Consider the following 25,012-nt stretch of genomic DNA (forward strand, 5'->3'; position numbering starts at 1 on the left):
GCTTGGGGTAAGCTAGAGAGGTACCCCACTCCCTGGGCTGAGAGGCAAAGAGGGAGGAAAGGCTTCGCGTCTGGAAGAGAACGATCTCAGGGGAGTGGGCGCCCCCTCCAGGAAGCAGCCACCTTCCCAACGCTCCCGCCGCCGCCGCCGCCGCCGCCGCCGCCGCCGCCGGGGAGGCCGCCAGGGTGGGTCCCGCGCCGGGAGCTTGGCCGCCGCCGCGCCCGACCGGTCGGCAGGGGGCGCTGCGCGGGCCGGGGCCGGCCTAGGCGGCGGGAGGCGGCGGCCGCGGCGGCGGGAGGCGGCGGGAGGCGGGCGGAGGAGGAGGCGGAGGAGGCGGGAGCTGAGCTGAGCGGGGCGGGCGGCGGCGGCGGGGCCCGAGCCCGAGAAGATGGCGGTGCGGAAGAAGGACGGCGGCCCCAACGTGAAGTACTACGAGGCCGCGGACACCGTGACCCAGTTCGACAACGTGAGGCTCTGGCTCGGCAAGAACTACAAGAAGGTAAGCGGGTAGGGCCGCGCGGGGGCCGGGGGCGGGACAAAGGGACCGCGGCCCCGCAGCCCCCCCCCCCCGGATCCTGCCCACCCTCGGGCGGCCCGCGGCCCCTCCCCCGCGGCCTCGGGAGCAGCCCCTGTGCGCCCGCCGGCGGCCCCGCGCCCCTCCCCCAGCCTCTTTTACCGCCCCCCCCCCGCCCCCCGCAGCCTGGGATTCCAGCCCCCGCCCTCCCTCCTGCGCCCTCTGCCCCTTGTTTTTCTCCACTGCCCGGCGGGTCCCGGTGCCAGCCGCCCACCCTCCCCTGGGCCAGAGCCTTCCGGGCTTTTCCGGGAGAGGCGGCTGAGGGTGGACGGGGTGCCCGATGCCCCCCCCTTCCCCAGCGTGCCCGCCACGGTGCCCGCCAGAGCTCCCCACGGAGCCAGGTACCGGCAGGGCTGAGGCCTCCCTAGTGCTTTGTGTATGTTCAGAGAGATGATGAAAGCAGGAGGGTAAACAGCCACAGAGCAGGCCCTTGGCTGCTCATCAGCCTGAAGAAGCCCCCCCGCACCTGTCTCTACCGCTCGTCCCCCACCTCCATCCAAGGGGCAACAAACCCCTTAGGAGTCAGGTTGTAGCAGTTCCTGGGCAGCGACCTTTTAAACCATTCCTCAGCTTCACAATGAAGTCACCCGGCCACCTGGCCTTGCATTGCCTTTGGTTTGGGGTTCAGAGGCTAAGACACGCTTTATATCTCCAGCCCCCCAGCCCGTAACTGGAGCTATAATAAGGTAGTGAACAAAGGGTTCAAAAAGCCTTACCTGACTTTTCTATCAAACCTCTTCCTGGTGTTGTCTTTGTCTTTAGGCCTGGTTGAAAGGAACATCTATACATGGGGGGTTTTCTATGGAGATGGTGTGCCTCTTCCTTTTCACTACCTCCAGTTAGAGGTTCTCTTTCTGGCTCTCCTTTAGCTCCCCAATTCTTCCTGCCCAGCTTTGCAGCCTGTCAGAAGTGTGATGGGTGGTTTAGGAGTGCACCCCTCTGATCCTGGTTCTGGCCCTATCTCGGAGGTCTCTCTGAGTGTCAGAATCCTGACAAACAGCTGCTGGGTCTGTGGTTTGCCTGTACCCCAGCGTGAGGCTCTGGTTCCCAGGCCTCCACCTTTGACCTTTTGGAAGCGAGATCAGTCTAGGGGCTTAGTCTCTGGCCCTGGGGGATTGACAGCCTGTGAGCTTTCAAATTCAGCTTTCAAGTTCTTAGCTCTTTGTCATTTACCTTTTCCTTCAAGGCTCTCTTTACATCTCCTACTGAGAGGAGCACTTTTCTCTGTGATTAGGGTTGAGGAAACAGGGGTCAAAAGGTAAAGAGAAAGTTAGCCTCCTGGCTCAGATTTAAATTAGAACAGGAGCCTAGGATACTAGGTAGCATAAGGTGGAAATGTGTAAGAAGGCCCAGGGTTGCTTGTCTCAGATAGTTTCCTCAGAAAGGAGAGGTGTTTTCTTAGTCTCTCACCGGGTTGGGTAGTAGCCGGTCCTCGCCATCCAGGAGAGCCTACAAAGACACTGTGCCCAGTCCCTAGCAGAAGCAGAGTGCACAGGCTTGCTCTCTCGGTCTTTTTGCCTTACCTCACTTCCCTGCACCTTTCTTATTAGGCTACGTTATAGGGAGAGTCTTGACCTTTCACAAAGTTACCCCCAAGAAATACACTGTTGTCTTGCTTAGAGCCTCAAAGATACTGCTTCCATTGCCTAAACTTAATGAACCTTCAGAATTTTACTGCCCTCAGTGCTGTTGGCTAGAAATCGGGGTCCTATAACTCGGATTTCAGAGTGTAGCTGAGAAGGACTAGGAAGCCCCACTTGCCTCCAGCACCCAATGCTGGCAGGCTCAGTTGGGGGTCAGCAGAATTTCAACTGCCTGTGAGGGGCTTAGAGGGCTTCCCTTCTGCCACTTTCTTGATAGAAACTAGACATGTGGGAGAAAAAGACAGTATTTTTTCTCCCCCAGATGCTTCCAGAGTCCCCTCGGAAGAAGTAAGGGAGATAGTGGACAATTTATCTGGGGTCTACTCTTCTTCCCTTTGCCTCTGTTTCCCCAGTATATCCAAGCTGAACCACCTACCAACAAGTCCTTGTCTAGCCTGGTTGTACAGTTGCTACAGTTTCAGGAAGAAGTTTTTGGCAAACATGTCAGCAATGCACCGCTCACCAAACTGCCGGTGAGTGCAAAAGCAAAGGGATGAATTCTCCAAACTGGAGAGGGAGTTGTGGGGTTTTTGTAAATTTCATCCTTTTTGAGATTTGGGTAATTGCCTATTATCCCCATCCCGGGTCAGGGCATTACTGGCTTGCCCTAGTCCCCAATTTACCACTCCCTTTCTATGTCTTGTAATACTTTGTGCAACAAGGGGCGCCTGGCTGACCGAGTCCGTGGAGCATGCAACTCTTGATCTGGGGGTTGCAAATTCGAGCCCCACGTTGGGTGGAGAGGTTGCTTAAAATCTTAAAAAAAAAAAAAAACTTCATTCAACAGGTTATCTGAGAGTGTCTAAGCTCCTATACGAAATTCTCATGGCACGGTTAAAAGGGTACGAGATTTGAATTTACGTAGGCTTGTGTTCAAATCCTAGCCCTGCCACTTGGTATCTCTGTGATCTTAGGCAAGCCATTTAAACCTTTTGAGTATCTGTTCCTTCATCTCCAGATGGGATTAATATCTCTACCTTAGAGGGTTTCTGTAATGGTCAGTGAGGTAACCCAGTAAGTACGTGGCACAAATTGGGGCTTTGTGAATACTGGTTTCTTTCTCCCCTGCTTCTTCCAGGCCACGTGATACTGTGGCATAGAGGTTAAAGAATTCCAGCTTTGGGGGCTCAATCTATTGGGCCTCCAACTCTTGATTTTGGCTCAGGTTGTGATCTCAGGGTCCTGGGATTGAGCCCTGCGTCAGGCTGCATGCTCAGTGAGGAGTCTGCTTAAGACTCTGTCTCCCTCTGCCTCTCCCCCTGCACACTCTCACCCTCTCTCAAATAGATAGATAAATCTTAAAAAAAAAAAAAAAAAAGAATTCCAGCTTTGAGAGAGAGATTAGTTCAGTATGGGGTTTTGTGAAAGGATTGTTAATAAGAGAATTTAGGATGTAACTCTCACATAACTTCTTTCCTGTCTCAATTTTGTAGATCAAATGTTTCTTAGATTTCAAAGCAGGAGGCTCCCTGTGCCACATACTTGCAGCTGCCTACAAATTCAAGAGTGACCAGGGATGGTGAGATGCCTTCTTCTCTATGCTTCTTACATTTAGGGGGACTCCCCCTTTATGATTTCCTGGGTCTTTCTGGGGGTGGGAGAGCATAGGTAGACATTCTTGTTAGTCTCTTACTTTGCTAGGTCGGTAGACCTGACTTGCTGGGTCAGAAAAGTGGCTGAGAGTCAGAGCCAAAATAGTCTCCAAGAGTGAATGAGCATGTATGTGTGCATTGATGTGTATTATAGGGGAAAGGGGATTCTTTGGTTGGCCTCTCAACTTTTATTTGTCCTTTCGGATGAAGTACAAAGTGATTCATGGAGTTGAGATTAGTGAACCCCAGATCCCAGGCCATTTTGGCAACAGTTGTGAGCAACATTGCTTCCTGATTTCCCATGCTAAAAAGTCATATACCCTAACCTCATCTTCAGACCTGATCTAAACCACTCACTAGATTGTTGCCTCTTCTCAAGGCGGCGTTACGATTTCCAGAATCCATCACGCATGGACCGCAATGTGGAAATGTTCATGACCATTGAGAAGTCCTTGGTGCAGGTAATAGTCAAGAACCTTCCCCGCCCATCTCCTTTCCCTCAGTGAAAATCTAAAACACGCCTTCCCCATGATCTCATCCCATCTATTTCTTCTCCCCACAGAATAACTGCCTGTCTCGACCTAACATTTTTCTGTGCCCAGAAATTGAACCCAAACTGCTAGGGAAATTAAAGGACATTATCAAGAGACACCAGGTGAGTGGGTGGGTCAGAAGAAGGTTTGGACACTCCATGACTCTTTTCCTGATGTTTTCAGTACAATAAGCATGCCTTTGGGTGACGTGTTTTCTATTGCAAAGGTGCTCTCCCTACTTGGAAAAAGACTAGAGTTAAAGCCTTGAGCGTCTCTTTCTCAGTTCGCTCCTCCCATTTCCCAGTCTTGACAGGTTTGAATCACTGTTCCTAGAGACTGCATTGTCCTGAGAATTAGGAAAGCCAGAGATTGCCTGATTTCAGAGAAATAAAACCTTTACCCTGGAGCTCTGTAATAACCAGCAGATGCCCTTGCTAGGGACATACAGTCAACTTCACATTTCCCATGTGCAGATTATCTCTTCAGAGGATTATCTGTAGCAACTTTTAGTTCTTTAGTTTTTCTTCATCTTAGCACTCTCCCAGCGCTTTGCCTCTACGTCTCAGCTGGTGTGTGTTTAAAGAATGCAAACTAACTTTAATACCATTCTGAGCAAAATATGATTAGGAAGGCGGATCTGTGGTTAAATCTTCCTTTGGCTTATTTACACCCGTGAGTACTTCAGAGGGGACTGTTCACCTGCTTTTCCTCATGCCATCCAGGGGACAGTCACTGAAGATAAGAACAATGCCTCCCATGTTGTGTACCCTGTCCCAGGGAACCTGGAAGAAGGTGAGACCTGGCTTTCCCTGGCCTCTGCAGTGGATGGCTTAGACTAGGGGTGGGGGACTGTTCAGCCCCCGCGTAGTGCCTGGGCTCGTCCTCTCTGCCCTGAGCCCTCCTCCTGCCTTAGGTTCCTATTTTCAGGTCCTTGGCTGCAACACGAGTTGCGTACAGTTACTTTCCGTGTATCCCTTTAGCTTATATCTCTCCTTGTTCTGTCTCTGTCCCCAGAGGAATGGGTACGACCAGTCATGAAGCGGGATAAGCAGGTTCTTCTGCACTGGGGCTACTATCCTGACAGGTGAGGACAGGGTCCTGGGGCAGGTTTAAGTATAGGAGCCAGACTGAGAAGCCTTAGGACATCTAGCAAAGCAAGCAGACACTCTTTTGGGGTTATTTTTAGGTCTGTTCATTTGTTCTCCCCTTCTCTATTATGAGAATTTTCTGTCTTGGGAGAGGTTTGGACTTACTCGTTGAGGGTTAGGCTAAAAAGATTGGGGCTTTATGTGTGAAATGGTTATTCTGGTATAATCTGTGATAAATGTTAGAAACAGTCTAAATGTCTAACAGTGGGAAAATGTTTCAGCAATTTGTATATCTACTCAGTGGACTATTAGGCAGCCATTGAACTGATAGAAATAACATGGGGGAAAAAAAGAAATCACATGGATAATTTGTAGAAAAATATTAAATGCAAAAAGTATGATTATAAGATAACAGCTAGTGACATTGCCATTATGTAAAATCAAAATCATACAGGAAAAATTTACTGGGAAAAATACATATACCAAGTAGTTGTGTTGGGGTTATTCTTTTCTCTCTTTCCTTTTTTTTTTTTTTGGAGTTGCTCTTATTACTTTATAATGGAAGGAATCCCAATATTAATTGGAAAAATAGTCGTACCAAAAAATAACCCAACAACCCTATACTTTTTATAAGTGGAAAAGGTGACAGATATGCACTTTACTTTTCTGTGACTCCATCCTGTTGGTCCTACTTCACACTCAATTTCCCGTGGCAGTTACGACACGTGGATCCCAGCCAGTGAAATTGAAGCATCTGTGGAAGATGCTCCAACTCCTGAGAAACCTAGGAAGGTGAGCATTTCTTGTCCCCTGACCCCAGAAAGTATGCCAGGGGGCGCCTGGGGGGCTCAGTTGGTAGAGCGTGCGACTCTTGATCTTGGGGTTGTAAGTTTGAGCCCCACATTATGTGTAGATATTCCTTAGAAAATTTTTTTGAAAAAGACAAGTACCGGGACCAGACCACTCTTTGGAGGTGAAACACGGGCTCTCGTGTCCTTGGGCTTTTCGGTCAAGGGCACCCAGACAACTGTGGCTTTCAGGCTTCTCTCCAGCACAGCCTGCCTTTGTACTTCAGGTTCACGCAAAGTGGATTCTGGACACAGACACTTTCAATGAATGGATGAACGAGGAAGACTATGAGGTAAATGATGACAAAAGCCCCGTCTCCCGCCGAAAGAAGATTTCAGCAAAGACGCTGACGGATGAGGTGAAAAGTCCTTTCTTCCCTGATCCCTTAGCCTAAGTCTCGGGATAGGTCTTCAGTGGGGCTTGTTGGCTGACATTTGTTCCAACTCTCCAACCTGCAGGTGAACAGCCCAGATTCAGATCGACGGGACAAGAAAGGGGGGAACTATAAGAAGAGGAAACGCTCCCCCTCTCCTTCACCAACCCCGGAAGCCAAGAAGAAAAACGCTAAGAAAGGGTATACCAGCCCCTGCCCTGCCCCCACCTTCGCCATTCTCTCCACCCCATGGTGAAGGCAGGAAGGACAAACGCCTCCCCATAGCCACCTGGCCCTGAGCAGGGTAGGCCAGGTCCCTGCAGGTGTCCTGAGAGGGAGGATGAGGGTCGAATCTAGTTGCTCGGTTGTTAGTTCTAGCTGCAGCCCCCAGTGAACTCAGAGGGAGCTAAATCTTCAAGTGAAAGCCTTTGCCTTTCCCAATACTCTGTAGTGACTGGTTTCTGTGTGTACTCCGCTCCACCTTTGGGATTCTCTCTTGCTTGCTCCCCTTGAAATCTCAACTTCCAGGGACTCCTTGTCCGAGGATGACTGGGTTATCTTTCACTCCCTTTCCTTCCCAGTCCCTCGACACCTTACACCAAGTCGAAGCGTGGCCACAGAGAGGAGGAGCAAGAGGACCTGACAAAGGACATGGATGAGCCTTCACCAGTCCCCAATGTAGAGGAGGTGACGTTGCCTAAAACAGGTATGGGCCACACCAAGCTCCTGGGACCTACCGTCTGTCAGGGCTGAGTTCCCTCACCCCGCTTCAGGTCTGGAGGATCTTTCCCTTCAATTTAGCTGGTTATTAAAATTATTTTCATCACCACGGACAGTCTTCTGACTTTATCCGTATCAGAGTCGTGGCCTGGGCTTTGCGCCTGACAGTAGCTGTCCCTGGACAGCTTTTGATCAGGTACCGTGTCAGTAAAGTATTTAAGCACGAGTTCTGTATATGTGCTACTATACGGTTACTTTAGGAACATTATAAAACACATGCAAACACTACCTAAAAGGGGGGAGATGTAAAGGATAAGATTAAAAAAACCAATATAAAGAGAAGTTCTGCAATTCTCTGCCTAAATTCCAGTGGACCATCTCTTGTATCCCATGTGAGAACCCCACTTTGGAGACCATTGCTGTGCAATGTTAGAGAATGGTGCAGCTGCAAAGGTGGACTGTGGCCTGTATTCCGTAGACGAGCTCCAAATATCCAAGAGTGTATTTCAGGGGCGGGGAGGGGGCCACGGAGAGAGAGGAGGGCCAGCTTCCAGCCCCTTGGCAACCACAGCAGAGAGCACAGCGGCTCTCTTCTGTTTTCTCCTGAGCTGGTGGGTACGGATTCAGTTAAGGGAAGCCCTCTGCTTTAAAAAAAAAAAGTTGAAGGGCGCCTGGGTGGCTCAGATGGTTAAGCGTCTGCCTTCGGCTCAGGTCGTGATCCCGGGGTCCTGGGATCGAGTCCCGCATCGGGCTCCCTGCTCCTTGGGAGCCTGCTTCTCCCTCTGCCTCTCTCTCTCTCTGTCTCTCGTGAATAAATAAATAAAATCTTAAAAATAAAATAAAATAAAGTTGAAGATCCAACCACTCCTCTACAGAGCGATTTGGTCAGACTCTGTCTCCGTCCATTAAGAGCTCACAGACACATAGGTGGAGATAAGAGGGGCCTGTCAGAGACAGGAATGCTTTATGAGTGTCCATAGAGTAGAAGATGCTTCTTTATAGGAAAAAAGTTAAATGAATTTTTGGCGGTGGAAGAAGGGAGCGTGGCAAGTGAGTTTCAAGGCCTAGAATGACTGTGCCTGGAGGGAGTTACCACCTTTTGTGATCCGATGGATCTCTAGATGAGATCTCTAGAATTGTTAACGGTGGAGAGGTAAGGGCTTGGTTTGGGCAGAACCTGTCTGATAAAATGACTCTCTCTCCTGGCAGTCAACACTAAGAAGGATTCAGAGTCCGCGCCAGTCAAAGGAGGCACCATGACTGACCTGGGTAAGGAGGAGGGGAGGCTCCGCTGCCAGCCTTCCCTAGCCTGCCGGGACTTTTCAGAGAGTAGGGTCCTGCTGCCCCTCAGGAGGCTCCAACCTTCTCTTTTGCTGTCTCTCTCTTTCAGATGAACAGGAAGATGAAAGCATGGAGACCACGGGCAAGGTGGAGCCAGTTTAGAGAGGCCCTCTCTGCCTCTCTATGGGATTCTGAGTTGTGCTTATTAAGTTCCTTCTACCCAGAGCTTTCCACTGCCTGGAGTTTTCCCACCTTAGACTAGTTCTAGCTGTTGTTCAAAACTCAAAACTCTGACCCTTTCCAAGTTCCAGGGCCTATAACTGTTCATTCCCATACCCATTTTTAGTGCTCCCACTTTCCTGGGGTGTGGGAGAAGCAGAGGGTTGCCAGGGGCAAAATGGGAGTGCTGAGTGTCCAGCAGCCTCCATACTTGTAGGATGAAGATGAAAACAGTACGGGGAACAAGGGGGAGCAGACGAAGAATCCAGACCTACATGAGGACAACGTGACTGAACAGACCCACCACATCATCATTCCCAGCTACGCCGCCTGGTTTGACTATAATAGGTATTGTTGCTCCAGCTTCTCACTGTTTCTCTATTTCCCTGCCTCCAGGGGCCAACGAGCTGTTCCTCTTCCTGTCTCCACATAAGTTATTTCTTCATCAGCCGGGTATACTGGGGAACACTTCGGTTTTAGGGGAGTTCCTGGTCTCTTTGAGTCTTAGTGCCCTGGGGGAAGTTCTCCCCAAGGAAGGGAAAACTGCTTTGTTCTCCCTCCCTCCCTTCTAGGCTTTTCCTTCTGAGGCTCCCATCTTTCCACCAGTGCCTTCTGAACCTATTCTGTCTTTTCTTGCAGTGTTCATGCCATTGAGCGGAGGGCTCTCCCCGAGTTCTTTAACGGCAAGAACAAGTCCAAGACTCCAGAAATGTAAGGAAACCTCAGCACACGACTCTCTTTCTCCCTCCTGTCCCTGATCCCCGTTCCTGACCCAGCAATATTCTGTTTAGCAAATATTTCTTGAGTTCCTTCCAAGAGCCAGGCACTGTTCTACTCTTAGAAGACATGATTTCTGCCCACGGGCAGCCCCAGCCCAGCACCATGGCCACAGTAGCTGCTCTCTAGGATTGCCTGGGGGGCAGGATTAAGCATGGTCTTCTGTACAAAACGGGTCCCTCTCTGATGCCTCCATTTCTTTCAACAGAGTCCAGAGCCTTCCAATCCATCATTACTAAGATATCTAAAACGCAGATATCCCCAGCATACATAATAGCTTTGACTAAAATGTATATGACCATGCTGGTCCCTGAGAGTAGGTTTTAATAGAAAAACAAGAGGAGGGGGGCGCCTGGGTGGCTCAGTCATTAAGCGTCTGCCTTCCGCTCAGGTCCTGATCCCAGGTCCTGGGATCGAGCCCCACATCGGGCTCCCTGCTTGGCGGGAAGCCTGCTTCTCCCTCTCTCGCTCCCCCTGCTTGTGTTCCCTCTCTCGCTGTGTCTCTCTCTGTCAAATAAATAAATAAAATCTTAAAAAAAAAAAAAGACAATAGAAGGAACTATGAAGATCCAAGACTCTGAATTAAGGGATGGAGAAGCCTCTGGAGAGAATTGTGTAAAGTGCAGGCTTGGGGCTTGGAAGTCTTCATCTTCGTCAAGGTGTTGCCTCAAGCCAAACCTATTTGGCTTTGAATGAGTCTTGGCAGTCTTCTATGGTTAGGGATGCTCCAGGATAAATGTCATAATGAGAAGGGTGAGAAAGTGTTGACCTCCCTGAGAACCGAATGGGCTTGCTTCCCAGCTGTTCCTCAGCTTCCCCTCTCTGGGGGCTGTCTTGCCTTCCCACCATGTTTCTTTCCCTGTAGCCTGCGATGGTTCTCTCCTCTTCTTCCTGGGGAAAGCTGTATGTATGAAGAAGCTTGCTGTCTCCAGAGGAAAAGGGAGTGATGACCTGGTGACAGGAGTTCAACCTGGTCTGTAGGCAGGGCTGGATCTAGAATTGTTCTACACTTTGTTCTCTTGGTGTGAGATAGTAAATAGTGATAATTTGCCTGTGTTTACTGAAAGCTTCCTATCTCCCAGGCACTATCCTGAGTGTCTTACAGGTATGGACTAATCTTCATATCGGCTTTAGAGGTAGGTCCTATTATCCTCTCCAGTTTACTGATTAGGAAACTGAGATACAGAGAGGTTAAGTCACTTGATTAAGGTCACACAGCCAGTGAGTAGAAAAACCGGGATCTGAATCCTTTAGACTGGCTCATGTTCTCAAACTTTATGCTATACCACCCAATAGCTACCATTTGCTGAGCTGCTGAAATGTACCTGGCACTGTACTAGATCTTTACAGGTCTTTCTATTCCTCCGCAGACACTCCCACTTTACAGATTAGGAGACTGTGGTTCCAAAACTTTAAGTAACTTGCCCGAGGCCATCATGGAAGAATTGGGATTTGAACTTAGAGCTTTCCACCTTCAAAATATATATTCTAGGGGCGCTTGGTTGCCTCCGTCAATTAAGTGTCCGACTTTTGATTTTGGCTCAGGTCATGATCTTCGGGTCATGAGATCAAGCCCAGCATCAGGCTCTGCACTGGGCATGGAGCTGCCTAAGATTCTCTCTCTCCCTTGGGGCACCTAGGTGGCTCAGTCAGTTAGGCATCCAACTAGTGATTTTGGCTCAGGTCATGACTTCATGGGTCTTGGAATCAAGCCCTGCACTGGGCTTAGTGGGGAGTCTGCTTGAGATTCTCTCCCTCTGCCCCTCCTCCCACACACACGCACTCTCTCAAATAAATCTTTAAAAAAAATAATATTCTCTCTCTCTCTGTCCCTTCCCTGTGCACGCTCTCTTTAATAAAAAATATAAATATAAATATATGTGTGTGTGTGTGTGTGTGTATATTTTTTTTCAGTGAGCTCCACACCCAGTGTGGGGCTTACTTAAAAAACAAAAACATACATTCTTTATATAGCACGTCATGCTGACTAGTTGGATGCATGGATAGACTTCCCCTTAACACCTGCCTTTGGAAGTAAGGGCACTTTTTCTTGCTTTTTGATTGCTTGTTCAAAAGTTTGATGAAACTTCCCCAAGTACAGCCAAGGAGATGATTATTTTATTTTATTTTATTTTATTTTTTATGTTATTTGTAGGATTTTATTTATTTATTTGACAGAGAGAGACACAGCGAGAGAGGGAACACAAGCAGGGGAAGTGGGAGAGGGAGAAGCAGGCTTCCCGCGGAGCAGGGAGCCCGATGCGGGGCTCGATCCCAGGACCCTGGGATCATGACCTGAGCCAAAGGCAGACGCTTAACGACTGAGCCACCCAGTCATCCTGAGATGATTCATTTAACTGAACAACTGCCATCGAGGAAAACGTGGCAACGGTTGAACCCGTTGCATCTAGCACGTAGTAGACCTGCAGTGTTTACCGAGGCAGACAGTCCACTTTGTTCTTTGTCACACAGGAGGAACCATCACCTCTTTTATCACCTTTCCTACCCCTCAGTCCTTAGTGGACTTATTTTTCTTCCTCTCATTCATCTCTCCCCTAAGCTACCTGGCTTATCGAAACTTCATGATTGACACGTACCGGCTGAACCCCCAAGAGTATCTCACCTCCACCGCCTGCCGCAGGAACCTGGCTGGTGATGTCTGTGCCATCATGAGGTGGGTTTGCAGCTGAGGGGAGGGCGGTCCATAAGGATGTCTGCCCACAGAAGTCTCTTGGCAGAAGGAGAGCTGCCAGCAAAGAGCATAGAGGAACAAGCAGGAAAAAAAAAAACACTTCCAGAGAAAGGCACAGTTCACGTTCAGGGCATGTGTGAGACTTGAGGGAATGGCAGTGATGTTCTCTGGCATGTGGAAGAAAGGAGTGCGCGTGTAGTTGAAGGATCCTGGTTCACTTTTCCTGGCTCTCCCAGAAGAGATGATTACTAGGTGGGCGGATATGGAGAGAGGTCCTGACTGGAGACGGAGGCCTGGGTGTCACTGGGATTTAGGGATTTGCCAGGGAGTAGAATGGGCAGGGAAGAGGGCTGGGGGAAGGGAGTTTTACACCCCCACCTCTGCCCCTTTCTGGCAGCCCCATGTGACCCTGTGTCCACCTCTCTCCTGCCAGGGTCCATGCCTTCCTAGAACAGTGGGGTCTTATTAACTACCAGGTGGATGCAGAGAGTCGACCAACCCCGATGGGGCCTCCGCCCACCTCTCACTTCCATGTCTTGGCAGACACGCCATCAGGGCTGGTGCCTCTGCAGCCCAAGACCCCGCAGGTAGGGTGAGGGGCTGTGGGGGTGGGGGGGTGCACTGGGAAAAACTGGGCTTCTTTGGACTTTTCTTTTCCTGGTTTTTTAGGGTAATGGTTCAGGAGTGTTTTGAGGCTTCTTCCTTTTCCATGGGATGCAAAGGGCTACAGGAGGCAGCCCCGTGTGTTTAGCACCCTCTCTCAGCCTCTGCACCTAAGACTGTGAGGACTTGCTGAGGGAGAAGAGATGCTCCTTGTCCTCGAGGAGCAGACAGGCCAGTGTAGGGTGTGGAGCAGATAGAGAAAAATGGCGGAAAATTAAGTTGCATGAAATTTTTGAACTTTGTCATGTTTCCAACATTTTTTTCATTTTTGCCTCATAATTATTGTCACTTCCATTTTTTCCCCTCTTTCATTCCATACATTACTAAAATTAAGTGGAGACAGATTATGTGGCTTGCCCAGGGTCACAGAGTACCAAATCTAGGATTAGAACCCAATTGTCCAGCTCCTGAGGGAACCTATAAAGTTCGATGTGAATACAAATGGGGATCATGCCAACTACAGATCTAATTAATCATTAAGGGAACACGGAACAGTGGCATGAGTGCCTCCAGAGCTTGTGGGCCGCCCAGCACTTGGTCTTGAGGCCTCCAGGGCCTTGGCCTGGTCATTTTCTGCCCAGCCTCCATGACGCCAAGCTCTGTCCCCCAGGGCCGCCAGGTTGATGCTGATACCAAGGCTGGGCGAAAGGGCAAAGAGCTGGATGACCTGGTGCCAGAGACGGCTAAGGGCAAGCCAGAGCTGGTAGGTGGGGTGTAGACCCCGCTGGGCTTCTTATTTGCCCCTTTATTGGGGGGCCCCTGCGCGGGGAGAAGAGACGTGAGAGCAAGGAGCTACAGCAGTGAGGGAGGAAGTCCCCCCCACCCCCAGGGGTGTCCCTGGCTTCGGGAAGGAAGCTCCTTCTGTCTGTTTTCTCTCTCTGTCTGCCCCTGGCTCCTGTGGTCACTCGTCCTCACCTCTTCTTTCCCCTCCACAAATAGCAGACCTCTGCTTCCCAGCAAATGCTCAACTTCCCTGACAAAGGCAAAGAGAAGCCGACAGACATGCAGAACTTTGGCCTGCGCACAGACATGTACACAAAGAAGAACGTCCCCGCCAAGGTATGGAGGTGTGGGCTGACTGCAGGTGGGGAGCGCCTTCACCCTTCAGAAATCACGGGCTCCTCTCTCTGACCCGCCTGTTTCTCCTGCAGAGTAAAGCTGCGGCCAGTGCCACTCGAGAGTGGACGGAACAGGAGACGCTGCTCCTCCTGGAGGTAATTGGGGCAAGGAAAAGGAGAATTTTCTATGAAAACAGAAGTGGCCAGGGTGCCGGCCACACTCGTGAGTGGGCAGAGCGTGATCTTGTCCCCAGTCTCTCTCTTCCCTGATGCCCACCGCACCTGCCCCAGGGAACAGCTCCAGGCCAGGCATTTGGGCCATTTCATTAACTCCGTATCCTCTCGTAGTGCTACTTGGAGATCCCCCTGGGACCCAGCAGAATCCACAAATACCACAACACAGAGAGCTTTGAAGCCCGCTGCCCTTAGTAGGATGGGGGGAGTTGACCTTCAAGGAAAGTGGCTAAGTAAGGAAGTTGTGTCTCCACCACTACCACCAGGCACTGGAAATGTACAAAGATGACTGGAACAAAGTGTCAGAGCACGTGGGAAGCCGCACGCAGGATGAGTGCATCTTGCATTTTCTTCGTCTTCCCATTGAAGACCCGTACCTGGAGGACTCAGAGGCCTCCCTGGGCCCCCTGGCCTACCAGCCTATCCCCTTCAGTCAGTCAGGCAACCCTGTTATGAGCACTGTTGCCTTCCTGGCCTCTGTCGTCGATCCTCGAGTCGCCTCTGCTGCTGCGAAGTCGGCCCTAGGTAATGTGGAGGGGTCCTGGCCTCTTTGGTTTGAAAGGCTGATTGCTCAGACCTAGCAAGGCCCTCACGTTTGGCCGCCCTGCTGGCCCTGTCTGCTGCTGGTGCCAGCTCAGGGCTTAGGCACCTGTCGAGCTCCACGCGGGTCTAGATGAAGAGATGGGCTTCCAAAGCAGCTTTCGCAGGGACAGCCGCAACGGCCTGCCCGCCCCTGCCCCCAGCCTTGTCCTCTCTGGATCTTGCAGAGGAGTTCTCCAAGATGAAGGAGGAAGTGCCCACGGCCTTGGTGGAGGCCCACGTCCGGAAAGTGGAGGAGGCAGCCAAAGTGACGGGCAAGGCAGACCCGGCCTTCGGTCTGGAGAGCAGCGGTATCGCAGGAACCACCTCTGATGAGCCTGAGCGGATCGGTGAGGCTGCCAGCTGCCCCGAGGCCTCCCCTTTGGAGTCCCTGCCTCGCCTCGTCTTCACAGCACGAGACCCACGGGGAGGACGGGTGGGGCTTTCATCGTCCCCAGGACTCTACCTTTGCTACCGAGGCCCCCTCCCAGCCCTCTCACTAGGATTTTGGCTAGGAGAGCGGGCTTTTGGAAAAAAGCCTTACAGAGACAGACTCTGTATCAAACATTTCCCATTTTCTCCACCCCCCCCCACCCCCCGGGCCCAGAGGAGAGCGGGACGGATGAGGCACGGACAGAGGGCCAGGCCACAGAGGAGAAGAAGGAGCCCAAGGTATAGCGGGCCCGAGCTGGCCTGGGAGGGTGGAGGTGCCAGGTGTGGCAGCGTGGGGAGGGGAGTCAGAGTACCTCCGACGGAGGAGGTGGAGGTTCACCTCCCATCCTGGCCTTCTGTGTGAGGACCAGCCGCCCTGATGTTATCCACTTTTCTTTCATGGGCACCTCAGGAACCCCGAGAAGGAGTTGGGGCTGCCGAAGAAGAAACAAAGGAGAAGACCAGCGAGGTCCCCAAGAAGGACGAAGAGAGAGGGAAACAAGGTGACAGCGAGAAGGAGTCAGAGAAGAGCGACGGGGACCCCATAGGTGAGCCTCCCAGCATGGTGGTTGGGTGTCTAGGGGAGAGAAGTGGTCGGCAGGCCTGACCCCACCTTCTTCCTGGCCCAGTTGACCCGGACAAGGAGAAGGAGCCAAAGGAAGGGCAGGAGGAAGTGCTGAAGGACGTGGTGGAGTCGGAGGGGGAGAGGAAGACGAAGGTGGAGCGGGACATCGGTGAGGGCAATCTGTCCACCGCCGCCGCTGCCGCCCTGGCCGCCGCCGCTGTGAAGGCCAAGGTGAGGGCCAAGGGCCCAGAAGACCCCCAGGGAAGGCGCTGCCCCCTGCTCTGATCTCACTTCCCACGCTCACGTCCATGATGCTGGCCTGTTTCCTTCTCAGTTTGATCTGAGAGGGAGAGTTGGTCATCTCTAAGCTCTTCAAAGCTTTTTACCATTAGGCCTGTTTTTATCCACTAATTATTTGACCTTGTCTTACCTTTTGCCACTCTTTTTTTTTTTTTCATGTTCTTTTAAGAATATGAAGCCTTTGCTACTCTGTGGGTTGTGACCACAGCAAATTCTTTCTTGAAATCCGCTGGCCTCTTCTCTAGTGCTCTGTCCCTGGCCCGCCTCCGGTGGGCCCTCCCGCTCACGTGCCGCCCTCCCCGCCTTCCCTAGCACCTGGCCGCCGTGGAGGAGAGGAAGATCAAATCGCTGGTGGCCCTGCTGGTGGAGACCCAGATGAAAAAGTTGGAGATCAAACTCCGGCACTTTGAAGAGTTGGAGACCATCATGGACCGGGAGCGAGAGGCAGTGAGTAGCACCCCCTGGGGGCCAGTGGAGCCAGGGGCCACACTTTGACACCGAGCCAGGCCTGGGTTTAGGATGGGGGTCAGCAGCAGCGGAGGAAGCCTGAGAGTGACCCGGCTTCAGCATAGAGGGGCAGTAGGAGCTTGCCCCGGGCGGTTGGGGACACAGTGGCCCACAGGCGAAGCCTGGAGCCTGAGGTCCCACAGAATGTTGGCATCCTGGGGCAGAGAGTCTGGTCGGTTTTTTCATTGCCTCATGTCCAGGTCCTTGAACAGTGTTTGACACATTGTAGACTCTCAGTAAATAAGTATCTGTTGAGCCATCGAGTAGGTTTAAGGGATGAGAGGGAAGGGGCTTCAGATCCAGGAGGTGAACTTGGAAAGGGGATGGGATGGGCAAGGTATATATAAGACAGGGATCCTAACAGAACCTACGGTTTAATTGGAGACGTCCAATATTCATACGGAGGCATCAAAAACAGTGAATGCTTAAAGTATCTGACAAATTCAGATTATAAGTCCTGAGAGATAACAAAATAACGGCAAAGCTCAGAGGCTAAAGAGTTGATCTGGGATGGCTTCCTAAGAATGGTGAATGTTCAGTCAATTTTGAGGGAAGAAAAGAACACGAGTTGACGAGAGGAACTGGAAGCATTTTCCAAATGAAAATAATGATAGGGGCGCCTGGGTGGCTCAGCTGGTTAAGCGTCTGCCTTTGGCTCAGGTCATGGTCCCAGGGTCCTGGGATGGAGACCCACATCGGGCTCCCTGCTCAGTGGGGAGCCTGCTTCTCCCTCTCCCTCTGCTGGCATGCCGCTCCCCCTGCTTGTTCTCTTTCTCTTTCTGACAAATGAATAAATTAAGTCTTTTTAAAAAAAAAAAAAAAGAAAATAATAACAGAGGGGCACCTGGGTGGCTCAGTGGGTTGAGCATCTGCCTTCGGCTCAGGTCGTGGTCCCAGGGTCCTGGGATGGAGCCCCGCATCGGGCTCCCTGCTGGGGGGTGGGGGGGGCTGCTTCTCCCTCTGCCTGCCGCTCCCCCTGCTTGTGCTCTCTCTCTCTCTCTCTCAAATAAAATCTTAAAAAGAAAGAAAGAAAAGAATGCCAGAGTCAGAGCTTTGGAGCTGAAACGAATAAGGGCTCCCACTAGGATGAGTCCCATCGCAGTGAGAAGCCATGCGGGCACCAGAAGACACAGTGGTGGGAATAGTAGAGGAAGAACAGGGCAGAGCCCGGGACGCCCAAGCCCAAGATTGGCATTTGGTGTGGGGAGCTGCCCTACCGAGAGGTGGGGTGGGTCAGAGGGCGGAGCAGGGCGCGGCCCGTGCTTGCAGCTGACGGGCACCGATGCTCACTTGGCTCCGGCAGCTGGAGTATCAGAGGCAGCAGCTCCTGGCCGACAGACAAGCCTTCCACATGGAGCAGCTGAAGTACGCGGAGATGAGGGCCCGGCAGCAGCACTTCCAGCAGATGCACCAGCAGCAGCAGCAGCCCCCGCCAGCCCTGCCGCCGGGCTCCCAGCCCGTCCCACCGGCGGGCACTGCCGGGCCGCCCGCGCTTCACAGCCTGGCTATGGCTCCAGCCTCCGTCGCCCCTGCCCCCGCTGGCGGTGGGGCTCCCCCCGGAAGCTTGGGCCCCTCTGAACAGATTGGGCAGGCAGGGTCAGCCGCGGGGCCACAGCAGCAGCAACCAGCTGGAGCCCCCCAGCCTGGGGCAGTCCCACCAGGGGTACCCCCCCCTGGACCCCATGGTAAGTGATAGCTTCCGGAACACTTGCTGGCCAGGGGGCTCCGGGTGAGCGTTCCGATTTGCCCTCGAAAGGGATGTAGGACGGGACTGGAGATTTCTACAGATGGGCTCACCTCTGTGACATCCCTGAGTCAGCAGGGCTCCCTCCCCACATCCACATCTTTGAGGTGTTGTTCCAAGGATGTACCACTTAGTCCCGGGTCGGGAAAAGCGGTGCTGAGGCGTGGCCACATCATCCTCACTATGCCAGGGAGATTTTCTGCCTCTAACCTTCTTGGTCTCTGCTCTTTGTTCCCAGGCCCCTCGCCGTTCCCCAACCAACCAACTCCTCCCGCAATGATGCCAGGGGCAGTGCCAGGCAGCGGGCACCCAGGCGTGGCGGGTAATGCTCCTTTGGGTTTGCCTTTTGGCATGCCGCCTCCTCCTCCTCCCGCTCCATCCATCATCCCATTTGGTAGTCTAGCCGACTCCATCAGTATTAACCTGCCCCCTCCTCCTAACCTGCATGGGCATCAGCACCATCTCCCGTTTGCCCCGGGCACTCTCCCCCCACCTAACCTGCCTGTGTCCATGGCGAACCCTCTACATCCTAACCTGCCGGCGACCACCACCATGCCATCTTCCTTGCCTCTCGGGCCGGGGCTCGGATCCGCCGCAGCCCAGAGCCCTGCCATTGTGGCAGCTGTTCAGGGCAACCTCCTGCCCAGTGCCAGCCCACTGCCAGGTGAGCAGCATCCTGGAGGGGAGGAAGGGGGAGGGAGAGGGGTCCACACGGAGGGACGGGCGGGGGGGCGGGGGCAGGTAGGGGAAGGGCTTAGCTAATAGAACTTGCACAACCCTTTTTGAACGCTCTGGTAAATGAGAACACAGGGGGAAGGGCCTCTCTGGCTGTCCTCCGCCATTCCCCACCCGGCAGCTGCCAGCTCTGGGATGACGTTGGGGCCTTTCACTGGTGGGTCACGGAGGAGTCCTAAGGCACAGCATCTCAGTTGTAAACTTGAAAAACAGCTACCCGTTTGCATGATGATCGGCACCCCCTTTGCTTGTTCCCATCACGTTCCAATGCCCCGTTTAGAGTTCCCTTGGGGGCAGGAAGATTTGGGGTATTTCGGTTTTCCCAGTGTGAGGTGGGAGAGGGCGTTGGGGAAAGGCTACCTCGGTCACCTACCCACCCATTGCATGCCATGCCCAGTTCTGTTTGTCTGAGGTGGCCTGCGTCTGGATCCCTCTCCTGCTCACCCTGGCTGATTCCTCTTCCTTTTCTCCACAGACCCAGGTACCCCCCTGCCTCCAGACCCCACGGCCCCGAGCCCAGGCACAGTCACCCCTGTGCCACCTCCACAGTGAGGAGCCAGCCAGACATCTCTCTCCCTCACCCCCTATGGAGATCAAGGTTCCAGGAACAGCCCTCTCCCCACCACTGGGACCCTTCCCCAGCCTGGAGAGTTCATCACTACGTAAGGAAAGCTCCTCCTGCCCCTCCAAAGCCCCCACCATGCCTGTCAGAGGCATGCATTTTTATATCGGATTATTCAAGGACTTCCGTTTAAAAGATGTTTCTAATGTCTGGGAGAGAGGATAGGATGGGGATGCTGCCCTCAAAGAAAGGGCTGGGGAAAGGTGTTTATACAAGGTTCTAATTAACCACTTTTAAAGGTGCACCCCCTCAAAACTACTGCATTTTTTATGGACGGAAAAAAAAACAACGAAGCCCTTTAAAGGAAGCAGAGAGATATAAGAAGGCCACATTGGAGCTCCCTCCACCCACTAAAAAAAAAAAAAAAAAAAAAAAAAAATCCAACTTTTACATTTTTTGGAGGAGGGAGGTGACAGGAAAGGGGAATTAAGGTTCTGGGAGAGCTCTGGGGATAGAATAGGGTGCAAAATCTGTCTCCTCCAGTCCCTCGTTAGTGACCGAATCAACTCCCAAACCCCCTCAGCCACCCCAACCCCAGTTTATTCCTACTAATCTCTCCTGCTGCCTCCTCAGTGTTGCTGTTTTAGGCCACCCCAGCTCAGCCAATGACCCCTTTCCCCCTGAATGTCAGTTTTGTGTTTTTAAAAGTCACCTGCGTAGTTGATGTCAGCGTATGTGTATTTGGTGGGGAAACGTATTTTGGGGATTCCTGTGGTAGGTAATAGAGGAAAAAAGGGCCCTGTCCCTCCTCCCTGGGCCCTGTCCCTGGGCTCCTAGAAGACACGGAGAGGGGAGCTAGAGAGGAGGGGGAGTTGTAAAAACCTGAATTTTTCAAAAAGCACTTAAGCACCTCCTTCTTATGACTTGGTGGGTCACCCCTCTAACCTCTTCTACTAAGACCATCAGAACCTTGACTGGTAGCTGGGGGTTCCCTGGGATTTGGGGACAGTGGAGGAGGGGTGCCAGACCCAGGGTAGTGCCTACCCCCAGCTTGCAGCTCGGCTCTGCTCCTGGATTCCACTGCCTCCCCTACCACCTTTCCCTTCTTCGTCCTTGACGTGAAGGCAGCCCGGACTCCAGGCTCTCCACCGGTTCTTCCCGGCCCCTCCCACCAGGCCTTTGTTCCTCACATCCCGTGTTTCTCTTCCTCTGCGTCTTGGCACCTTTCTTCCGTTCAAAAGTTTTCTGTAAATTTTCTTTTTTCTTTTCTTTTCCTTTTTTCTTTCTTTCTTTCTTTCTTTTTCTTTTTTTTTTTTTTTTTTATAAATTAATTTGCTTTCAGTTCCATCTTGTGAATGCCTTCTGTGTTCTCTGATCCGTGGCTGTCAGGCAGGGGGATTCGGGCTGGGGGCAGCCTTCCCAGAGTCCTTCCCAGGGGCATTCGCTGCCATGGGCACGCAGACACTGGGCCTCTCTCCGCAACGGGCTGCAAGCAGCACAGATGTCGGGCTGTGCACGGGTACAGAGTCGGGTACAGGCTCTCACCTGCTCCAGAAATAGCCGTTTGAGACTTGGAAGGACATCCTCACAACCTGGAGATTTTGTGTATTTATCCTTGCAGAAGTAAGGGCTTCATTCCTTCCCTTATTAGGCGGGAAGAAGGCAGGCATCTCATGTACTTGTGTTATTATTGGCCCCTAGCCCTGCCGAAGTGACTGACAAGCTCGGGCAGTGCTGATACAGCCTGGCTTTCGCTCCATCAGACACTCCCTGGGCTTTCCCCACCAAAGGCCGTGTCAGTGCTTGGGAGGGTGAGGGCTGGGTTTAACCAGTCGGAGCGCTAGGAGGACCTCCTGGGTAAGAGACAGAACGAGGACGGTCAGCCCTGATCCTACAGGGATGTATGGCTTCCTTAATCCCCCAAGAGGTAGCCTTTGTAGTAGCATCAATGAATGGGGCCAGCATTTCTTAAATGACACAAAGATGGATCCTACAAGCCCTTCCCCCAGCTTTCCCAGCCCCTGGTCTATTGACCCTAGATGGTCTCTCCTCCCCCCCTTCACCCTGCTCACGAAGGAAAGCAGAACCATGCTTAGGGCACAGAGCAAGTTTATTTGGTGAATGCTGACAGCAATATCATCCAAGAGAGACGAGCTGGCAAAGGTGCTGTGACAAGAGGACCTAGGACGCCTTCAGGGCTACATGCAGTCTCACACAGGGGAAGGCACAGGGCTCGGGCACACCAGGAACGTCCTCAGCCATTCAGCACCATACGGACGAGCTCTGTGGATGAGAGAGAGGGGTGAGCCAGGGAGTAGGGCTGCAGGGAGGGGTCCACCAGGGGCCAGGAGACCATAGGACCACAAGGGTAGCACAGGAGCGTGCCCGCAGAAACCAACCTTGGCTTTGCAGAGGAGCCACCTTGAGTCTGCCCAGTTCTCTCGGCCCCCAGCTCCCCTCCCACCTGCTGTTAGCTCCTCCACCCCACCCTGAGCAGCAAGAACACAGCAGGAGGCAGAGAAGTTCTCAACTACACCTACAGCTACTGTCAGCCATTGGCAGGAGAAGACAGAGGTTTGGGTTAGGGTACCTCCAAGCTGCCCAGCAGAAGGAAGAAGAAAGGACTAATCAGCTATAGCAGCACGATGGGGCAGGCAACCAACCCCCCTATGCCAACCACCTATCCCCAGGGCCAAAGGAGCACCCTGAAGCAAGACGGGGACAGGCCGGTGCGAGTTCCCAGACGCTAGCACCCCAGGCCCTATAAGCAAAACCTCAGAGCCCATTCTAGGAGAAAAGGAGGTACCACACCCCCAGGCTGTCTTCCTCTTTGAGGAACCCCTCCCCTGCCCTCCCCAGTCAGCTCCATGCAGAAACATGCCAGGAGGAAGTCAGATGGTAGTAGGGGAAGGGCAAGGGCTAGAGGGCAGAGCTTGGGCAGAAAAACACTGGGGAGGGGGCAACCAGAGAAGGGGAGGCTGGGAGGAGCCGTACCCGCCCCATGGGCCCGTCACCCCGACAGGATATGCCTCACAAATGCTGCAGGAAGGAAGAGACATTCATGGTGAAGACCAGACACAGACATGGGGTGAAGGTGTCAGGTAGTGGGGGAACAGACATTCCCTGATTTGACTCCCCCCCCCCCCCCACCACACACAGTACCCCTTCCTTTCCTATTCCCATGGCCTCCCACTCCTGGGCTGGGCTGGGCCCTGCTCCTTGCCTTCTGGCTCTTTTTGGAGCCAGGGACAGGGAGAGGCCTAAATGCCGGGCATGACCTGCCTGCACAACTTGCTTCAGGAGAGCCCCAGTTCATCCCTCACCTTCATAGTTGATACAACCATTGCTGTCCTCGTGCCCTGCCACCAGCATCTCTACTTCTTCCTCCGTCATCTTCTCACCTACAGAGGGAAAGAAAAAAAAAGCATTTTGGGAACTGGGTGGAAGGTGTGTATCAGGTGACACCTCCACTCAAGGAGCAAGGGCAGAGCCTTACCCAGGGTGACAAGAACATGCCGGATTTCAGCACCCATGACCGTGCCATTCCCTTCCTTGTCAAACACCCGAAGGCCTTCGACGTAGTCCTCGTAGGTGCCCTGGTCCTTGTTCTTGGCCACAGTCTGCAGCATGGGCAGGAAGTGTTCAAAGTCCAGCACCTTCACATTCATCTCTGCCATAAAGGAGGTGGAAGGAAAGTCACACAGGTTCTCAGGACTGAGATTACAGGGACCACAGGTGAGCAGGTGGCTCCCACTCAAAGCAGGAGAGATCTGTGGGATTTGCTAGTTGAGACAAACCTGCTTGAGTTCTGGTCTATGAAGACAAAGGGAAGCTCTCAGCTGAACAACTGTAGGCCCATTACCACACTGAGAAATTGTTCGTGAGGACCCTCACCATCGCTCTTGGGATTCCCCAGGACCTTGAGCACCTCGGCGTTGGTGGGGTTCTGGCCCAGGGCCCTCATCACGTCCCCACACTGGCTGTACAGGATCTTGCCATCCCCTGTCCGGTCAAACAGCTGAAAGGCCTCCTTGAACTCTGAAGATTCAGATACACATCAGTACTGAGCATTTGGGGGTTAACCCATACCCGCCCTCACAACCCCTTCTGCCCAACTTTGATCATGCTGAGGCAACCAGGTATTTGTACTGCTGTACACCCAAGTCCACTAAGAGGGGCCTAGTGTCCCTGTCTCCCAACACAGGTGTCCCACATAATGACACAGCCTTCCTCCCCCCTGGGCAGAACGGTCACATCCATTCACAGGCCCCTCTGCCTACAGCAAGCCTGCCCAGCCTCCTCACTACTCGGCTCAGGGCAGGAATTTGCCACCGCCCTGTCTGGGTCCTGTCCTTATAAGGAAGTGGGAGCAGCAGCCTGGGACTGGGGTCATCCCAGCCTGCCACTTCCCACCCCTCCTGTACAGAAAGAGACCTTCAGAGGGTACAGCTATGAAGTATCCTCAGCAAATCCCCCTGTCCCCATTTCCTCAAAATTCCAGGTCACTGCTTTTTACAATCTTAACAATTCCAAGCTGGGGCGGGGGCTGTTATCGCAGGAGGAGAAAAGAGGCAGAAGCTGATTAAAGGACAGGAGCACAGGCAACTTAATACACCCTCCCCACACCACACACACAGCAGGCATTAGGTGACCAAGTTGTTTCACATACCCACACCACCTAAAACTCACGCGGGGCTTGGGGCTCGGATCTAGAGTGGAAGGGGAGGGAGGAAGAAAGAGTGAGAAAAGAAAATGGAGGATCCAGAAAGAGGGAGAAGGGAATCCAGGAAGTACTTCCCTGGGGGTGCTGAAGAGATGACAGGTTGGGGTTAGGAGGTGGGTGCTAGAGGCGGGGTCCCTCTCCCTAAACATGACCTCAGTAGGGGTCAGAGATTACTTACCTGCAGTCTGGTCCTCGGTGAAGTCACACTGCTCAGAGAAGAGGGGAGCAGTCAGCATCTGAACCCCAATGCCCCAAGCTTCTATCCCAGTCCCACAAACTGAACCACAAACTCCTGTTCCGTGCTGGGGACTCGTTTCCCGACAGGACAGGACTCCTAAACTTTCCAACCCCACCCCCGACCTTCCAGGCCCTCAGGTTCCCTTTGCAAACCCCTACCCCCGATTTCCCGCCTCTCGCCCCAAATCCCGCTCATCGTTCCAGGTCCCGGGCCCCACCATCTTGACGGCTCCGCTCCGCGGGACCTTTTCCTGCAGTAATGGCTCCGGTTCCCGGCCCAACCCTAGCCTTAGTACGTCCCAAGGACGTCACCCTCAGCTGATCCAGCCAAT

At 52.8% G+C, this 25,012-nt stretch overlaps 2 protein-coding genes across 9 annotated transcripts; one reads left to right on the forward strand and one right to left on the reverse strand.

The window, feature by feature from the left end:
- The first annotated feature begins 309 nt into the window (after positions 1 to 309).
- Positions 310 to 20,444, forward strand: SMARCC2 (SWI/SNF related BAF chromatin remodeling complex subunit C2). Of its 6 annotated transcripts, none has more exons than XM_025883049.2 (29): positions 310 to 499; positions 2,571 to 2,690; positions 3,651 to 3,736; positions 4,189 to 4,270; positions 4,372 to 4,464; positions 5,065 to 5,134; positions 5,357 to 5,426; positions 6,147 to 6,222; positions 6,506 to 6,637; positions 6,738 to 6,853; positions 7,234 to 7,358; positions 8,582 to 8,641; positions 8,763 to 8,800; positions 9,090 to 9,220; positions 9,512 to 9,583; positions 12,210 to 12,323; positions 12,775 to 12,928; positions 13,615 to 13,707; positions 13,944 to 14,063; positions 14,156 to 14,218; positions 14,563 to 14,821; positions 15,064 to 15,225; positions 15,483 to 15,547; positions 15,720 to 15,855; positions 15,937 to 16,103; positions 16,485 to 16,619; positions 17,983 to 18,364; positions 18,662 to 19,087; positions 19,634 to 20,444. In XM_025883049.2, the coding sequence occupies exons 1-29, from the start codon at positions 389 to 391 to the stop codon at positions 19,708 to 19,710; spliced, it is 3,735 nt and encodes a 1,244-aa protein (XP_025738834.1). In that variant the 5' UTR covers positions 310 to 388; the 3' UTR covers positions 19,711 to 20,444. The 6 variants fall into 6 exon arrangements, with proteins under 6 accessions (XP_025738834.1, XP_025738835.1, XP_073756934.1 ...); XM_025883050.2 differs by having other exon boundaries at positions 13,947 to 14,063; XM_073900833.1 differs by having other exon boundaries at positions 311 to 499; positions 18,662 to 18,745.
- A 1,368-nt stretch (positions 20,445 to 21,812) lies between these two features.
- Positions 21,813 to 24,983, reverse strand: MYL6 (myosin light chain 6). Of its 3 annotated transcripts, none has more exons than XM_025883056.2 (6): positions 24,899 to 24,983; positions 24,622 to 24,649; positions 23,615 to 23,758; positions 23,217 to 23,390; positions 23,044 to 23,121; positions 21,813 to 22,003 (listed from the first exon to the last, which is right to left on the reverse strand). In XM_025883056.2, the coding sequence occupies exons 1-6, from the start codon at positions 24,899 to 24,901 to the stop codon at positions 21,975 to 21,977; spliced, it is 456 nt and encodes a 151-aa protein (XP_025738841.1). In that variant the 5' UTR covers positions 24,902 to 24,983; the 3' UTR covers positions 21,813 to 21,974. The 3 variants fall into 3 exon arrangements, with proteins under 3 accessions (XP_025738841.1, XP_073756945.1, XP_073756944.1); XM_073900844.1 differs by lacking the exon at positions 24,899 to 24,983 and adding an exon at positions 22,715 to 22,759 and having other exon boundaries at positions 24,622 to 24,854; XM_073900843.1 differs by lacking the exon at positions 24,899 to 24,983 and having other exon boundaries at positions 24,622 to 24,849.
- Positions 24,984 to 25,012: the final 29 nt, after the last annotated feature.

The sequence above is a fragment of the Callorhinus ursinus genome, unplaced genomic scaffold (assembly GCF_003265705.2).
Source record: "Callorhinus ursinus isolate GAN/ISIS: 27379988/994484 unplaced genomic scaffold, GSC_fseal_2.0 scaffold14, whole genome shotgun sequence".
Taxonomy (NCBI): Eukaryota; Metazoa; Chordata; class Mammalia; order Carnivora; family Otariidae; genus Callorhinus; species Callorhinus ursinus.

Excerpts from the sequence above, each read along its gene's own strand:
- SMARCC2 (XM_025883049.2), top strand. The coding sequence starts at position 389 with ATGGCGGTGCGGAAGAAGGACGGCGGCCCCAACGTGAAGTACTACGAG. Across the intron at positions 500-2,570 it reads TCGGCAAGAACTACAAGAAG|TATATCCAAGCTGAACCACC; the intron begins GTAAGCGGGTAG and ends CTGTTTCCCCAG. Across the intron at positions 7,359-8,581 it reads GGTGACGTTGCCTAAAACAG|TCAACACTAAGAAGGATTCA; the intron begins GTATGGGCCACA and ends CTCTCCTGGCAG.
- MYL6 (XM_073900844.1), bottom strand. The coding sequence starts at position 24,679 with ATGCTGACTGCTCCCCTCTTCTCTGAGCAGTGTGACTTCACCGAGGAC. Across the intron at positions 23,759-24,621 it reads CACCGAGGACCAGACTGCAG|AGTTCAAGGAGGCCTTTCAG; the intron begins GTAAGTAATCTC and ends CTGAATCTTCAG. Across the intron at positions 23,391-23,614 it reads GGGGAATCCCAAGAGCGATG|AGATGAATGTGAAGGTGCTG; the intron begins GTGAGGGTCCTC and ends CCTTTATGGCAG.